The following is an 18,184-nucleotide window of genomic DNA, read 5'->3' as shown; positions in this document are numbered from 1 at the left end:
ACACGGTGGCTTAGTAGTTAGCACGCTTGCCTCGCCCCTCAGGAGTTGGGGGTTCGATTCCCATCCACAGACTTTTCTTGGTTCACACTCATTGACTCCTAGAGCAATTTAACATAGCCAGCCCACCAACTGTTATGTTTTTGGGATGGGAATGAAAACTGGAGAACTTGGAGGAAACCCACATGGGCATGGGGATATCATATAAAAGTCGTCATAAATAGTAGCTCAGGATTGACTCGGGGAGATCTCAGGGTTTTTGCGACAACACCAACTACTTTTAATATTCTTAAAGCACATGTACTATGTTTAATTAATATTCATTAGTTAGCTAATTCTCTTTTGTAACTGGTTACTCTTTAAGACATTAAAGAGTAGATATTCTGATTTGTTACACGACTAAAGGCGTATGACTTGACCTGTGCTATGTGGGTTGGGATGCAGCCTGGGTCTGTGCAGGTTGTGTTGTATGTTAATGGGTCAATCACAGGGAGTTATTTAAAAGAAGCTCTTGCATGACAGATAAAATCCACAATTCTCAACTGTTTAAAAAGTTTTCGTCAGTGAACTGCAGAAACCATGTTAGGCTCACGTTTAACATTTTCTCCAAAACGACTTAAAAGCATATAGTCTGTTGTGATAAATGTTGTGCATAACTACAATCAGAAAAATGTGATGCCAGTATGGTGATTTTATTTGTTTTTTTTTTACCTTGTTGCCATGGTAACAGCTCAAATAGTGAGTAAAATAATAATAAATACAAGCTTTAATGTTGTTATATTCCTTTCTTATATGTTTAGGTGCTGTGTTTACACAATGGGCTCGCCAATCAATAACAGGGCTCTCTTTCCCTGCCAAGAACCACCTGTTGCAATGTCCACATGGCGAGCCCTTGTAAAAGCTCCATGTGAATATATGGTTCTGATGAGTGGTGAGAATCAGGCTGCTCCTGTACCTGATGAGACAGGTCTGATTTAAAGCACTGATTTGTGTTGTGAGCTTAAATTACTACTCAAAATCATGTCTCCTGGATAACAGCTATTTCTTCTCTATTTATCAGGTTTCTTACAATGGGATTATTATGTTACTATGCCAATGCCTACTTCGACTTTTACTATAGCAGTTGGTAAGTGGCAGGAAGCCAAATCGTTGCCTCACAACCACGAAGAGGGGAAAAGTGAGGAGCCTTGTGCAAAATCAGACCGGTGAGTTATTTCTCTCACTTTGGCATGTAATGGTAAGTTGTTTGTGTTGTACTGAAACCTTTGACGCTTGTTTATTACAGCAGAAACTTTGAATATCCAGGAAGTTGGCCTGAGAACCAAAGCTGTAAAAACCTAAGCAAACATTACAAGGAGGAAGATGAGAAGAAGTTTTGCGCCCACGTAGATTACCCGTGTCGTTTCATGCTCAAAGCTTCTATTGCCCAAGTGGTCATACCCCACCGGGTTCTTACCCCGTCCTGCCACCTGCACAAGGCTGAGTCCACACTCCTACCTCTTTTGCCATTCTGTTTGGCTGCTGCTCACTCTGTACTAGGCATCCACCCATTCTCACGCCTGGATGTGCTCATTGTTCCTCCAGGGTTCTCCAGTCTGGGCATGGCCAGGTAGGCCTATTTGGTGTCTAGCAACACATTTTGTGTCTTTTATTATACATTCTACATTGTGTGTAAAAACAACGTAATTGCCAGGATCATGTGTTTCCTGTGAAACCAAATAACATTAAAAAGATAATCATCACAAACATCATTCGCAGTCAGCAGTAATCCATGTTGTCTTTTGTGCATACTTTCCATGTTTACTCTGCATTGTGTTTCTGGTATTTTCCACTGTAAGCTGGGATGCCGATCTGAAAGGAACGTTAATGCACCTAGCATTGTCTCAGTTCCTTTGGCAGTCAGTGAAGAACTATGTAACTTGTTGTACCAGACACTATTTTAGGTGGTTTACAAACACACTAACCGTTTTTGTTTAGTCTTTGTAGGGGAGGTTTTTGACAGAACAACTGGCTGAAAATCCACTCTGCTTCAGTATTCATTAATTATTCTTTGGCTCTCTACAGACAGCAAATACATTTGCATTTGAGATGGTCTGAAACTTAAAAAAAAAAAAAGAAAGAAAAAAAGTTAATTAACTGAAACAGTATTTTCCATTTTCTTTAGTTTTTTCCATGTAGAGATTGCTATACAGCAGCAAATGAGCAGATATTCATTTAATGTATTCTTGTTTATAGTATATTATGGAACATGCTTTCTCAAGTTTTGCATATTTTAATAAACTAAACAAAAAGTACGCTAAGTAAAGGCTCTAATTTAACAAAGCGACATGTCTTATCATTTGCAATGACTCATATCCTGAAAAATAAGCAAGAAGGGAGGCTGTTTAGCTCCACGTTGACTAAACATACACTTGGGTGGTCGTAGGTGTGTTCTTGTGCTTCCCACCATCTCTCTGGCCAGGACTATATGTTCCACAGGAAATTAAGTCATTACATACTGCCTTCGGCAGGTTCCAGTCATTTACCAGAGAGAAATTGTCGCATTCTGATTAGTAGTAGGTATATAAACTACAGGGTGGTCATTCTGCCACTGGTTTTCTTTTCCAAATTTTCCTTGCTTTGTTTGCCTTGACCCAAGATTAAGCATGAAACTCCACAGTTCATTGAGGTGACGTCTGGAGCTAATTTATCTTCTATTAGTCACCTCACAGTTTATTATAACCTGGATTTACTAACGGACACTGGATGACAGTAGTAATGTTGTTAGTGAGAGAAACCTCCTATAGGAATGGTACAGTCCACCAGGTCTTATTTTGAAAAGCCAGGTCGAAGCAAATCTGAGGAAGTAGAGTGGTCAACAAATTTGGGCTGGGGGCGGGAGAGGGGTGCTTTGAGATGCCATTCCCCCAGGATGTGGGAGAGGATGTGTGGATTATTTCCAGCAACAAAAGCCATTAGCTCCTGGAACTACTTCAGAGAAAGGAGCTATTTAATCTAAAAACTGGGAAGTATGTGGGCCTGAGTCCTTGGGGCCAAGCCAGATGCTGTTTTTATATCATGCTAGTTCATTTATAGACAGGGTTTGGGACACAGCAAACAGGGGGGCATCGTTCTGTACTGAGATAAGAAGAAGGGGAGGGCAGGAAACTAAAGATTAAAAAGCAAGGGGAGATTTTATTCCCCCCCTCCCCGAGTACCCACATAACCTCTCTGTTTTCTCAGCATCATGATAAAATGAGCCCACAGAGAACTTGCTTTATCACAAAACCTCTTCCTGTAGCAGAATTATCCATGTGTTGATCATAGGAAAGACGTCTAGGATGTATGTGCCGATCACTCTGGTGTGTATTGTTGAAAAGTCACGTAGAGCAGTTCTAGACTGCAGCCTGAGTGATGTAATGGCACACTTGGAGGAATGTTTATCTCCTGATCTTCAGCATGTCATGACGCAGGCGTTGATTAAGACACAGGAAGGGCCTGTCCTTTTTCCTGGTCTTTTGAATCCTCTCAAATTTCAAATTGTGTCCCTTATCATTTTTTTTATGCCGTAGCAAGACGTAGTTGGAATACTTTTAGTGTCAGATGTGCAAATATGGGCATTGGTTGCTCCTCAGTTCTGGACAAATGAATGGTTTGCCTGTTTGTGTCAAGGGAGTGAGGTGCTATGCAAATGTGACTGTAAAAGTAAAAAGAGAATGGTTCCTTCCTTTTTATTTAACATAGTCATTATCAGTTAGTGATATGCTGTGGGAAAAGGTATCACCACCAATTAAAGGAATGCTTTAGAAGAATGCTGTGCATTTTAGGAGTTGCTTCAAGATGCCTAATAGTCAGACATGATTAGTAAGATGCTTCATTTACCCTGTGACTTTTATTAAAGTAATCTCTTGAAATAAATTGTAATGTAGGAGATGTAATGGAACAGTTTTTACTCTTACTCAAGTACATTTATAAAGACGAAACATACGATTTAATATATTGCATTTTGTTATTCTACTTACTACCTTTTTTCTCTAGATGAATTTTATATTCTGACAAGCTTACAGTGCACTAGATTGTGTAACATTGCACCATGTAGTGTGCATATGTAGTTAATAAGAAGACACTTGAGATTTTGCTGCTGGTAATTGAATAAAAACTGTGTTTTATGATTAGATAATTGTTTTTTTATTTGACATTTTGTGGTTAATATGACACATATGTATATTGTCTTGATTATTTTGTCTGTGGCAGACTGAAATTATAGGCTAGTTAAAATTTTAGCATGCTACTTAGGTAGCGGTTCCCCAGACACTTACTGAAGTAATTTTTTTTGTAATTATTTGGGTCATTTATTAAAAATAATGGCACATTTACTTCATCGACCTCTGCTCTAATGTTATATCAGGATTCCTCATTCACAGGCTTAACAAACACGTCTATAAAACATTAACCCACATAAATAGCACATTATGGGCTATTTACCAAGCAATTACTTTTTTTCTGTAATAGCAGCTGACCTTATATGGCCTGGTAGTTCTTTCTGAACTTAAAAGTATTCACCAGCGGTGTTTTCTGACCATTTTGAGCCTTTTGCTGTATGTGTCAGAGGAGGTGAAGTATTCTGAGAATTAACAATATCATAAAACCATACTTTAGGATCAGACTCTCATAAAACCGCCACCCATCAAGTGTTTTACGTTCTTCACCTGGTGTATGGCCTCATGAAAAGCTACCAGAAGGTCTTTACAGTTGTCTTTTGAAGCTGAAAAAAAACCAATTGATCATGTTCTATAGGCTGGGTGTGGCCACACCTGTCTATAGAAAGATTGAAAGTAAGAAGATTAACCCAGAAGCAGAAAATTTATGTGTAGGTCCAAGCGCTGGCTGTATTTCAGTCTCACATGTTCAACAAAATAAGGTGGACATCCCTGGACTGTTACCTTAACTGTAAGTGAGTAGCTTTAAAGGAGAATCTTAATTCACAGCTGCTCACAGGGAGTGTACTCTTAGGTGGATATATGCATGTCTAATGTCCTTTGAAGAAGCCCTGTCAACCGTGGTAAAAGTGTATGCATAAGGTTTTGACAACCTTATGCATAAGTCATAAATGCCTATATCCATTTGTGGTTGTGCAGCAGGTACTGTCGCATTGCCAAAGTGCCTAATTCAACCCTGAGATCAGTTCTGTGTGGAGTGTAGCATATTCTCCCCATGTCTGGGTTCATCTCTTCATCCTGCTGGGTGAATTTGCTACACTAAATTGTCCCTAGGTCTTAACATGTGTGTGAATGAGTGTGTGTGATGGTGCTCTGTGATGGATTGGTGTCCCATCAACGTGCAGTATGGGACTTGCTCCAGATTTACCGTGACCCTGACCAGGTTAAAGTACTTACTCAAAGCGAATGATTGAATCTTTATCCATTAGAATAGAATGCTGAACTGTTCTGTGGGCTTGCACCAGCATGTCAATGTTAAAATGTTATCAGCTAACTAATAACTAGCATGCCCTCTATGAACTGCAGCTTTTATTATACTGTAGCTGCAGGTTATAACTGGAAAATATGTCATAAAAAAGGATATACTTTATAAGTGGCACATCGATGATATATTGCTCTAGAATCACTCACTCACTGTCAGGGCCGCAGTGGATCCAGAGTCTACCCTGGGAATACTGAGGCAGGAATACACCCTGGATGGTTACATTAGAATACATTTTAATCAGTATTTTCAGTTAAGTAAGTCAAAACTGGGTAGTTGGGTTGGGTGTACGTGGGATTTTACTTCAGCGCTACTTCATATTTTCCACGTTTCCTTGGATTGCTACTAGCAAATGAAAGCAAGCCAAGCATGAGAAATAAATTATTCAATATAAATATGGAGAATAGTTATGTGTTGGTTCTGTTAAAATTTTAGGGGCATAAATTACCTGTCCATTGTGCTATTAGATACCAATTATTTTAACTATAATTGTAATATTTATAAGTAATAATTGTAATTAATTATTAGATACTAATTATTATACATTTCTCTCAAGTGTTTTAGATTATTGATTTGATTGGTCATGACACCCCAATTTAAAAAACAATGAAATACAGAATGCAAAGACAAATTGTTTGCCCTAGTGTCTTTGTACACAGGGACTCATTTGAAGCTGTATAACTGCTTAAAACCGGACCCCTTTGTACAGGCTTAATTATCATGTATCTGCTAATGGTGGGCAAATTATCATCAGACCCTTGTCAAAATGGTAAATGTTTATAAAAACAAGTTATGTCTGATTGGATATGCTGATTAGATGTCACTTAATTTAGACAACTAGACAGTGAAGTGCAGGGCCACTTTATTTCTTCCACAGCACACCTTTCTGCCTCAGAAATAATAAAGGATTTATATATGCAGACAAATGGAGAATTAATGGAAAATCTGTTTTGCTGTGGTGACAGTTTGCTGGCATGGGTTTGGTCCACTTGTCCCCTTAAAGGAAAAAATCACAGCAAATGAGGAAAGTGCGTCTAACTGACCACATTTAACCTTTGTTGAAACATTTCAGTCTTGATGGGTGTGGTCCTTGCAGATGATCCTGCCCCCATGTACAGGGTACAAGGGCTCACTAAATGGATTCACACTCGCCAGATATAACCCCAATTGAACACTTTTATAGGATTTTGGAACAATGTGTTAGAGAGCGCACTTTACTTTAAAACTGTCATCAAAACACCAGTTGAGGGAATAACTTTTGGAAGAATGGTGTTCATTCCTCCAGTTTAGTTCCAGAGACATGTAGAATCTATTCGAGGCACACTCTATAAAATATATCTCTCTCTATATTTTTGAAAGTCCACACGTTACCAGTGGCAGCTGGAACTGGATAACTTTTTTGTGTCCGCTATCTTAGATGATATCTTTGTAGGCCTCCTTTTTTCTGCTGATTATCCCCACAGACCCTTTTAAATCTTATAATTCCATGTAATACCTTGTTCGTGACCTGTCTGCATGTCTTTGAAGATACCTGGCATTATTTCTAGGACGTGTTCAGCCCTAGGCTTTGGGCCCGTGTGTTTGCTCACTTGAGCTGATCAAGCACTCTTAAAATGACCATATGGGGGAAGGCGAGTCAAGTCTCAGGGGTGCGGAGTATAATGTGGGCGATGGACGTGAAGCTTTTGGAATGTGCTGGACCAGCCAGGCCTAAAGGGAGGCTGAGATAACACCATTTAAATAGTGTTCTCATTCTTTCTTTCTCTCTCTCTCTCTCTGTCTCTTTCTCTCTCTTTCTCTCTCTTTCTCTGAGCTTCCTTTCTTTCTCTCCTCCACTCCTCTATGATTGCTGAGTAACCTAAGAAGTGTGCGACAGAAACTGAGTCTTTTAGAGCAAAGGGACTTTGGCACGAAAGACAGCTGTTAATCAAATTGTCAGGGATGAGGTGTTTTTCTCTGAAAGTCTTTAGACAGGGATTTTTTCTTTAACTCCAACCACCCCCCCCCCCCCTTCGCATTCCAACCACCATGTGTACACACAAACCCCAGCAAATGAAAGAATGCTGAGCACGCCTGCACCTGGAATAAAGAAGGTTCATTTCAAAGGACTGTTTAATAGCCGCAAAGGCAAGACATTCAGCTTATTGTTTTACTTTCCCTCTCTGTCATGCTTTCTCTTTTCCACTCTCACTTTTTATCCGAGCTCATTTTTGAGCCTACCCATGTTCCGATGCCTCAATTTAATGAAGATAGCATGGTTCAATGTAGAATGCACACTGTTATTATAAGTACATTCTTGCCTAGTTATCAGGGGCCCTGCTTACTCTCTCTAACTGTCCCATAGGTTATTGTCTCTTGAAGAGTCTAGCCTGAGAACTGAGGCCATATATAGCCTCTTCTACACTGATACCACTACCGTAACTGTGACACTATCCACAGACCTTTAGCTCTGTAAGTTTGAAATAAGCCTGAGGTCCTATTTTACAAATGGGAAAGGATAAAAGGAAAAAGGAATGGCCAGTGCACCATGCAGCAGAGCTGGAGTCTCAATCATACTGAATGGTACAGAGGGTTTACCTTGTCTGAAGGACTGATTTAAGGCAGAGGAAATCATTCAATTTCTAAGCTGTCACATATTGGAGCCATTGGGTAAGAAGCCATTGGACATTGTCGCTAAATGAGAATCCGCTGCCCCAACTGCAAAATGGATGAGGCCATTCGAAGCTTGGGCTCATATTCACATTGTGTTTACACTCCTTCATTCCATGACACTCAGAGAAGGCCTGCCGTTCCACTTAATCTGATTTCACCAGGCCAAGAGAACTGCCCTTCCTCCCTAGACCTCCGCCGAGACACATAACTGAGGTTCAAGCACAGAGATTCCTTAAATCCTTGCTGCAGACAGATAGCGGATATTATTGCTAGGGATTTTGACTGACCATTTCTCTTGCGGTTTCAGGATCAAAGCCTGAGACGCACAATCTGTCACCAGGAAAAGTGTGCAGATTGTTTGCAAACAGAGAAAAGACTGGGTAGCCAGACAGCGGTGAGTTTAATTGCATTGTAGACTTTGTATTGGCAGCATTTCACTAGCAGATCATTAGTCTTTCACAGGAATCCTGGCTTTGCAGAGCTCAAACTGTGTGCAACTTTAGATGATGACCATCAATATTTCAGACTGGATCTCTTTCTTGAGCACCAAATTGGACTATAAGTTGTTCTTCATGTACTACTGGGGTCTGAATCAAGCTGAGTTTATTTTGGCTGAGGGGCTGATTTAAGGTAGTGGGAATGATCGTAGATTATGTAAACTCCAGACTACGCTGTACCATCTGTGAGTATAAAGCCATTGCATAGCATTTACAAATGAACATCCACCATCCCACCCATCCAATTATGATTACTCATATGAAATCAGATTTTTTTTTTTTTTTTTAAATCAAATGTGATGTATGGTTTAACAGAACTGTTGCACGTAATTCTTGTTAAGTAGAGCTGTGGAAGTCTAACCCCATCACTAAACACTTTATTTTTGGAACCTGACAGAGGAAGGCATTTCCTCACTTTTTTTTATCGAAACGAGAGTTCAGTGAGATTGCTCTATTTGACAAAGCCATGAGTACAGTCCTCCAGCATTCCTGAGTGATGGTCTCACTCTTGCACCATAGTTAACCTTGAAATATTTGAGACAGCTCATGAAAAGTATAAAAATAAGGTGTGAGAGAGGTCTCTCAATGTAAACACATTTTTTCCATGGACCTGCTTTTGAAAAAGACACTGCTTAGTGAATACCTGAGCAGCTAATGCACAGTCAAGTCAAGTAGTGAAATAGACGCTGTCTTCACCAGACACCCTGATGCATACTTGCACATGGGAAGTCAGCCTGAGGGTAGGATCAGGGGGGATCCTTTCAGACGTCTCCTCAGACTTGTTACAAATGCGAGGGGTAAAATAGTTTTGTGGTGTCATTTCTATAGTCACATATATGTTCTGTTTATAGTTAGCTCTGTTACTTTTGATATCCTTTTGTTTTGATACAGACTAAATCATTGTGTGGATAGCAAGTTGGCTAATGTTGTGTGTTGGGTGTGTTTATATGGCGGAGAATGAATTTTGCTTCACTCAGAAATACTATATAAAGTTATTATTGCATTTAGTGATGTGATGGTCTTGCTGTTGGGCTTTAAAATACTGTATGGTTTGGAAGGGGCATATTTAGATTTTGACAACTCCATACATTTTGTTTTCCTTTTAAAATACTAATTACCTCTTTCGAGTGGCCAATGACTTTTAAAAGATTACTCTTTCACAGATGTATAAGCCAGTGACTTGTTGAATTGCTTGCCTTTCACGATGGACACAACTGTGGAACAGCATACTCGCTTCCCCACTTAGCACCACAGAGTTATTACTACAAAAACGGAAACTGCGGCAATGCTATTACAGGCCCGTTGAGGAAGTAATCACAATGCCCCATGTTCGGTCTGTGAACATTTTCATTGAAGGATGAGCAGTGGACAGGACAATTAAAAGGGGCTGCTTAACAGGTTGCCCAGCTGTCATAATCTTGTTTTACATCCAGTGCATTTCTACAGACAAAAGCGTAAGTGCCAACAGTGTGTATTTGATGTACAGAATCCTTTTATTGTAGGATATATTGCAAAGATTGGGGAGGGAAAGGGAGTTTGTATCTCAGAAATGCATGTGCACCACTGTAACTTTGTTTCCCACAGAAAGCCTAAGGAAAAAGACGAAAAATGTGTCTCTCATGTCCAGTGCCTGAATTTTTCATGCTAGTTTCAGGTCTTTTGTGTGATTATTGAGGTGTAGTTGGGCTGAAACCTGGCAAACACACCTGCTGTATTGAACACAAGTTGAACAAATGTACATTTAAAACCACTCCAAACAAGCTGCTAGGCAGTATGGTGTATGTATGTATGTTGTCGACGCTCAACTGTTAATTACAGGGTCGTTCTACAGATTCCGTAGATAGTACCCTATACCATACATGTGATAACCTCTCGAGTTTTTTTGTTTGATGCTTCATTATTATTAACATCATCCTGTCCCACCAAAGTCTATGGTCACGGGCCACTGTTGATAGCTGCAATACAGACACTCTGTTATTATACAGGGTGTCCCTAAAGTCTCCATACATAGGGGACTATGTATGCCAGCACCACGTCCGTCGTGCCTTCGTCAGTGGATGTTCGTGGATGTCCACTTCTCAGCTGGTCCGCAGCACTTCCGGTCTTTTTGAATTGGTTAATAAGTTTGGCAACAAAACTTGTGGTGTGTGATGTGTTTGCCATGTTTCCTGTTAAAGTCCATCACAACAGCTTCCTGATCCAGCCATGAGAATGAATTCAATACATTCTTCTTTCGTCAAAGGCATTCTTAAAGGCAATCTGAAAAAAAGATATAATAAAAACTAAGTATGAAAATTTTTGGAAGACATTTTGCTAAAAAGTGCTAATTTCCCCAATGCATGCAGAATTTTGGGACATCCTGTATATTTGTACCAGGTTTTAAAAAGTCCCTAGTTACAGACTATACAAAATGTTATATCTTCTCTTTACGAAGAATTACCTAATTTTATAAGAAAAGAATGTTTAACTTGCATTGCTGTCTGCCAACCAAATGTTTACTGGCCACTGTTTCACATAAATACTCTAATATCTTAATGATGTAATGCTGTAAACTTTTTAGTCTTTTATTTATTAAGCACAGTGCCATTGTGTTCAAATATTTTAGTTTTCCCATCGTAAAATCAGTAAGGAAGTGGCCTAAAGTGTCTGGCCAGCTAAATTTGCAAAAAGTCAGAAAACTTTTAAATGAAACTTTATGGTGGTAGTTTTGTTGAGTAATAACAATAATAATAATAAACTTTATTTTATAGAGTGCCTTTAAAAGCAGCTTTTCAAAGCGCTGTACACAAAATAAGCAGTACATCGCACAATAAATAAAAAATTAAAGTAAATATCAACAAGCAATTATAGTTTAAAAAAGTATGTCTTGAGTTGAGCTTTAAAAATGCCATAGGTCTGAGCTTCCTTAAGTTCAAGAGGAAGAGTGTTCCAAAGGGTAGGAGCCTAGATAGAAAAAGCCCTGTCACCCATGAATCTTAAACAGGTTTTTGGAACAGTAAACAAATTAGACTGTGAAGAGCGCAGTCTGCGATTTGGGGTGTAAGGGATTAACAATGCAGATAAATACAGTTGTAATCAAAATTATTCAACCCACACTGCAAATCAGGTTTATTGTCAAAATGTACAGACTTTCAGCTGTTTCAATGAACAAATCAAACAAAAGCAATTGAAATAGTTCAACACAATGAATGCTTCAAGTTCTTTCACCAAATTCAACTGAAAATGCACTTATAATGATTTCTCCAGTTTCAAAATTATTCAACCTCTTCATGGCAAGCATCTTTCATTGACATGTTAGACTATTTTAACTTTGATTAACAGTTTCCTACATTATCCACAATACCTGCTGAAAATCTCCAATGGGAAGCGCTTCATCTCTACCTGAAAAGACCAATTCAGCAGTGCTTTAGTCTGTCCAGCTCTCTCACCTCCCCATATGTACACTCTTCTCGAACAGATAAATTCACAAAGCTTGAACTTTCATCCTAATACCTCCGTCAACACCATCGTTATTGTTGTCTCGAAGATTTATTGCTGCATTGCATTCGGGTACTTTCATTTCAGCATTTGCTGTCTTCACTACATTTATGTTGGATTTTTCATTAATGACATTAAACCTCCTTGGAAAAAGATGAGTAAGAAAGAAGACCTTGCTCTTATTTTAGGAGCTAACAGTGAAACCTAATCATTATTCCATGACATATGCAATGCGAAATTAGAATGAAAAGAAAACTGAACCAAAGAACAAACCCCCTCAGTCACTCTCCAATATATATATATATATAAAAAATTTATTTATTGTTTTTTGGTGTGTATATGGGTGTAAGCATACATACACAGTATATATCGTAGAAATAATAAAGTAATATAAATGTAAACTAGTAACGTAAAATAAAGCAGACAAAGAATGTGACAGTTCAGCACAGGTAAGAGTACATGTTAATGAAAATGGGAAATATATTACAATAAACAGTAATATATACAACTCCCAAGTTCATACATACTCCACTGTCCTGATCTATGCATTAAAAAAAAAGAGAGTGGCATGATCAAATTCATTTGTATACTCATGTATTATTCAAGAGTCAACTCATTCTGTTCGAGAAAGTGTAGGAAGGTGTCTCTGATCTTATAGAATATATGTTAAAAAAAATTTTTATTATTTTTTTTTATGTAGTTTTCCTTTAAAGTGTTGATCCACTGATAGGAAGGCAGGTGTGTGAGGAAAGTGTTTTAGAGTGCATGCATGTTTCTTTGTCTTACTGCAGGTGTGCCTTTTGAGCATGTGCTGGTGTGAGTTTGTTCGTGATCTGTGCACCTTGTTGATGTCTGAAGAAATGCATGGCAACTTGCCCGAAGCGCTTTTTTTGTTGTTGCTATTGTTGTTGTTCTATGATGAGTAAGCCCCTCTTCCAGACATCATGTGTACTTGACAATTTTTTTTCCATAGTTGTGCACATGTGTACTGATGATTAAAGCTTTATAAAGCTTAAAGCTCAGACAAATTGTCAATGATTGCCGTCTTTCATGTCTGTCGATATATGGTTTGCTTTTAAATAAGTCCCTTTATGCCTCTTAAGTGCATGTAACACAATTCGGCACCAGCAGAATGTATTCTGTCGTCTGCTCTTCTCTATTACTGGATGCGGTCAGTAAGAGAATGACTGTCTTTGGATGTAGAGTATTCGTTTGCTCTGACAACAAAAGGCAGCTTATTCAACTGTTGGGAAATATGTTTAATGCACAAAGGGCACAAATACACCTCTGGACTTAATTTTAGATGAGAGATGATTTGTTCTTTCCAGATTTCCACCCCTTCGTGACAGCCCCATGTTTGTGGACCAGCTTTCTATTGGTTTGAGGAAAGTATGAGGTTGATTCTGACAGGTTTGAAATAGGAGCCATTGGGCTTTACATTCTGTCGTTCTTCTATTAAATATAGTGATGCTATTCTGTCTTTGGATGAATGAAGCTTACTCCTTTTTACCCGTCAAACTAAATGTATTCTATGAACTTGTGTGTGTGTGTGTGTGTGTGTGTGTGTGTGTGTGTGTGTGTGTACACCCATAAAAGAAGCATTTTTAGACCTGTGTTTCATCCACATAATCAGCAGATTGTAATTTTTATACAAAAGCGAAGTAGCAACAAAGACAAAAGCTGACTTTTATTCACTGACTGTTCTTTCTCCATAACTTCTTTTCATACTCCGTGAGCGCAGTTTCCAGCGTTGTCCACCAGAATTTGTTTTTTAGTATGGTTGTCATTATGTATAAAGAGATATTTAACAAATAGTCCAGTCAGTCTAAGAGTATTTGCAAACCTGACATTGACTGTATGCAGTTCACAGTGTAAGAGACAAACACCATGCACAGAATAAACATCACTGTCTTTACTGTTTAGCTTCATAAAGCCTACTTTTTTTTTTTAAATAAAACTTTTAATATGAGCAAGGTTCTGTACTCAGGACAAACAGAGCAGTTTTTAAATTCACAAACCATTTATTTTGTTGTTGTTCAAACAAACATACCCTTTAGTGATTGATGCATAAATCTGAATGTATAAAAGGGATTGTGTCATGCCTGCTGTTCAGACGACAGGAAATGTTCCTTACATATAATCAAAACAGGTTGGCTGCAGCTCATGACAAAAGAAAAAAAAATGAGTCTTGCTTTTGATTAGAGGTGCTACAGTAAATGGTATGCCTGATCCTTTTCAGAGAGTTTATAAATCAGTGAAGGTTTTCACTTTCAGATTCGAGTACCTGCTATTAGAATATTTATTCTGATTGTGCTTGTTCTGATTCGGCTGCTGTTTCAGCGTGCTGTCATCACAGTAGCTGCGCGTTTTTGTTGCAATTCCTTCAACCCTTTATGTCCCCCTCTAGGACATCAGGGGAAGTGGACTGAAATACTTGCTAAACTGTGTTTATGAGAACTGTTTAAGGTTCCTGAACAGTACTAGCTTGCATACTTCAAAGAGTAAACAGCATGAATGGGAGATACGAGTACCATGTTCTGCTGCGAGTCAGGCTCAGGGTTTTGTGCAGATTTCCTCCAGTTTGCCGAGGCCATTGTGTCCAGTTGAGGGGAAAGAAATCCCTTGGGACCAAAGCTATATGAATATATTCTGCAATTGAAAAGAGGGAGTGTGGAAAGCTCTTGGGTGGTTTTACCAGTCCAAATAATAAAGCCCTGGCGATTTGAATAGAAGCTCTGTGTATCCACTGACCGTGTGTTACATTTGAAAACCATTATGTGGGCAAGCCAAGACCGGAGGACACAAAAGAAATGGGTGTTGGCGCTCTTGCTTGCCAGAGTGACGTTTGGAGCAGAGTTTTGATAAATCACAGCTGTAAGGTGAACACACTAGAAGCCCTGCTGAAAAGGTCACCCAAAGTAATATGCAGAGAAAAAGCAAACAGTAGTGTGTTCATTTTATTATTATTATTTATTTTTTTTTTTTTATGACCAGATAACTCCTATAACTCCTGAATCTTATCTGCAGGTTGCAGAAGTATTCATGCTAGCTATTTGTTTTGGTGCTTAACAAATGAACTTGTTAAGCTGTGCTGTTTTTGACATCGTTTTATTTGCTTGTCCTTTACCGAGTCTTATTTGAGGTTAAGCTACTGACCAGCCTCAGAAGTGTTGCAGTACGTACGTCCTTTAATTTAGCTATATTAGCACACGGAGAAAGAGGAAGAAAGAAGGGTGCGGTCCAGAAGGCTTCTCCAAAATCCACAGGCATCTTTTGAACTCTGTGTTTCTCCTCCTTAATGATAGGCTGATCGGGAGAGGAAAAATACAGCGCTTTGATGTGGATTTGGGGTGGCTATGGTGTGTAAACGTGCCAAAACTGGATCTGTGTTGATGTTGGGACTGGATCAACAAATCAGTTCCCATATCAAAGAGAGTTTTCAGTTTGGTTCTGTTTATCAGCTTTAAATATGCAATAGTCAATTTCTTTTATTTCGTAGTAGTACAAATAAGATGAAAAATATGTACAGCATGAATAAAAAATTGTTTGTTATGGCATTAGCACAAACATATTTAATATATAACGTTAAAAGCACCTGCCTAATATTCTGTAGGTCCCTCTTCTTCCACCAAAACAGCTTTGACCTGTCAAGGTATGCACTCCACAAGACCTCTGAAGGTGCGCTGTGGTATCTGGCACCAAGAGGTTAGCAGCAGATCCTTTAAGTCCTGTAAGTTGCGAGGAGAGGCCTCCATGGTTCGGATTTCTTTGAGGTTTGGGGAATTTAAAGGCCAAGTCAACGCCTTGAACTCTTTGTCATGTTCCTCAAACCATTACTGTACAAATTTTGCAGTGTGTCCTGCTGAAAGAAGCCACTGCCATTAGGGAATATCATTTCCATGAAGGGGTGTACTTGGTCTGCAGCAATGTTTAGGTAGGTGGTACGTGTCAAAGTAACATCAACATGAGTGTCAGGACCCAAGGTTTCCCAGCAGAACATTGCCCAGAGCATCAGATTGACTCCATGGTCCAATTCTGATGCTCACGTGCCCCCTGTAGGTACTTTCGGCAGTGGACAGGGGTCAGCATGGGCACTCTGACCGGACTGCGGCTACACTGCCCCATACGTAGCAAGCTGCAATGCACTGTGTGGTCTTACACCTTTTTATCATAGCCAGCATTAAGGTTTTCAGCAATTTGTGCTGTGGGATCAGACCAGACAGGTTAGCCTTTGGCCATCCAACCCACCCCCACAATTTTTTGAAGATACTCTGACCCATGGCAGCTTTTGGCTAGCCATGACTTGTCAAAGTCTCTCAGATCCTTACTGTTGCCCATTTTTCCTGCTTCCAACACAATAAACTTTAAGAACTGACTGTTCACTTGATGCCTAATATATCCCATCCCTTGACAGGTGCCACTGTAATGAGATAATCATTGTTATTCACGTCACCTTTCAGTGGTTTTAATGTTATGGCTGATCGGTGTATAACTATGTGGCTGAGAAAACCCATTTGGAAAACTGCGCTCCAGGCCAGAAGGCTTGTCTGTGTTTACATGGGCCTCCTGTCAGTCTTTTTATAGACCCTCCCAACTGACCCTTCACTCCGCCCCAGTCTCAGTCTGTTCAGAAAGGAAAACAGAGCAGATTCTGGTAAGCGCCCAGCACAGGCTGACTTTTACTGTGTGCAAAAAACCATGTCATGCTTCCAGGAAACTTAATGACAAGAAACAAAAACGAAAAGAGAGGTAAGTATGGTAATGCTTCAGAAGTATTCAAACTTTTTCCCCGTGAGCCCCACTTCTCGTATTTTAAGAACTTTTAAAGAACTTTTGTATTCCTTTGTTAAAATGCAAAGCTCCTATGCAAAATGTTATTGCCCCTGAAATTCCATCATGACCCAATAGGGAGGTGCACCCCGGTGTTTGAATACCTCTTCTTTAGATGAATCACCTTCCTAGAAATGTTTGAAATTCTAGCTCCTGTGCAACCAACAGTGCTAACTAGCTATCTGGTTGTGACGGTCAGCTGAAAAGCTCATGGGAGCTCATTACAAAGAAAGATAAACATTCTCCACCATTCTCACAGCAGCTAATCAGTATGAACCGAATTTCATGTTATAACTTGGCTGTCAAGCAGCTGAATAGCCAAATGGACAAAAACACAGGTCAGGCTAAAATGCTAATACCATAACCCATCTAATTGAATTTTACTAGCCATTGTAGACTGTGGGATCATGCTTCATGTAAATTGGCGAGGAAAAGCAGGCTGGTTCAGGGAGTAAATAATCATTCCGGTGTTGTTGTACTTCACCTACTTAACCACTAGAATGCTAATCTTGATTTATACACCTTTAAATGTTTTACATTGAGACATCTATAACAAGAATGTGAAGGCATTTTATTACACCAGTGAGTTTTTGTCATCTAAAAAAAAAGATTTGTCAGTCTGACATCATACCTGACTATTGGTAGTGCCCCAAAACATAAAAGCTTTTGACCACAAATCACTGTTGAAGATAATCCAGTTTATTCACCTGTCTGTGTCTGTGTGTTTTCCAGCCCGCATATCATCTTCCTGTCCCAGAGTGTGCTAGAGGGTAACAAAATCCTGTGTGGGACAAGGTTGTGCCATGAGATTGCTCACTCCTGGTTTGGTTTAGCCATCGGAGCGCGGGATTGGACAGAGGAGTGGATCAGTGAGGGGTTTGCTACATACCTAGAAGACGTGTTCTGGGCCAAAATCCATCAGGTATCTGAACCACTGAAAAATCAACAGCATGTTCAGCATAGCTCAGCTTTTCTTGGCTATCACCTTCTCAGGTAGCTTCATAATTTCAGTTTTGTTCTGATATGTACAGTATATGCTACAGCAGATGAGCATTCGGAAACAGCAGGATTTGCAAGTGAGATGAGATTAATTGCAGTCGCTCTCTGTTTTTGGGGTTCATAAACTGTTCCTTACTCAGTCTATGGAACTTTCTGAAAAATGACACTTTTTGACCAAAAGAATTACTATTAAAATGGACACAGTTTTTGCCTAAAATAAATATAACTTCTATATTTATAGTATAATAAATCTCTCTCTCTCTCTCTCTCTC

General features: G+C 39.3%; 1 protein-coding gene across 7 annotated transcripts in view; it reads left to right on the top strand.

Moving 5' to 3' along the window:
• Positions 1 to 18,184, top strand: part of aopep (aminopeptidase O (putative)) — a 78,837-nt gene that overhangs the window by 3,498 nt on the left and 57,155 nt on the right. For 6 of the 7 annotated variants that reach the window (XR_006982552.2, XM_017468223.3, XM_017468222.3 and 3 more), the window contains 4 exons: positions 798 to 964; positions 1,058 to 1,202; positions 1,283 to 1,606; positions 17,646 to 17,835. Coding sequence is in view for 6 of the 7 variants with exons in the window: in XM_017468223.3 (XP_017323712.1) it covers positions 798 to 964; positions 1,058 to 1,202; positions 1,283 to 1,606; positions 17,646 to 17,835 (826 nt within the window). In the remaining variant the exon portion in view is untranslated. The remainder of the gene's footprint in view (positions 1 to 797; positions 965 to 1,057; positions 1,203 to 1,282; positions 1,607 to 17,645; positions 17,836 to 18,184) is intronic. The other variant, XM_047155593.2, reaches the window with a different exon arrangement.

Source organism: Ictalurus punctatus, chromosome 5 (assembly GCF_001660625.3).
Source record: "Ictalurus punctatus breed USDA103 chromosome 5, Coco_2.0, whole genome shotgun sequence".
Classification (NCBI taxonomy): domain Eukaryota; kingdom Metazoa; phylum Chordata; class Actinopteri; order Siluriformes; family Ictaluridae; genus Ictalurus; species Ictalurus punctatus.
The sequence above is the reverse complement of the archived record's forward strand: the minus strand, read 5'-3'. Positions and strand labels throughout refer to the sequence as shown.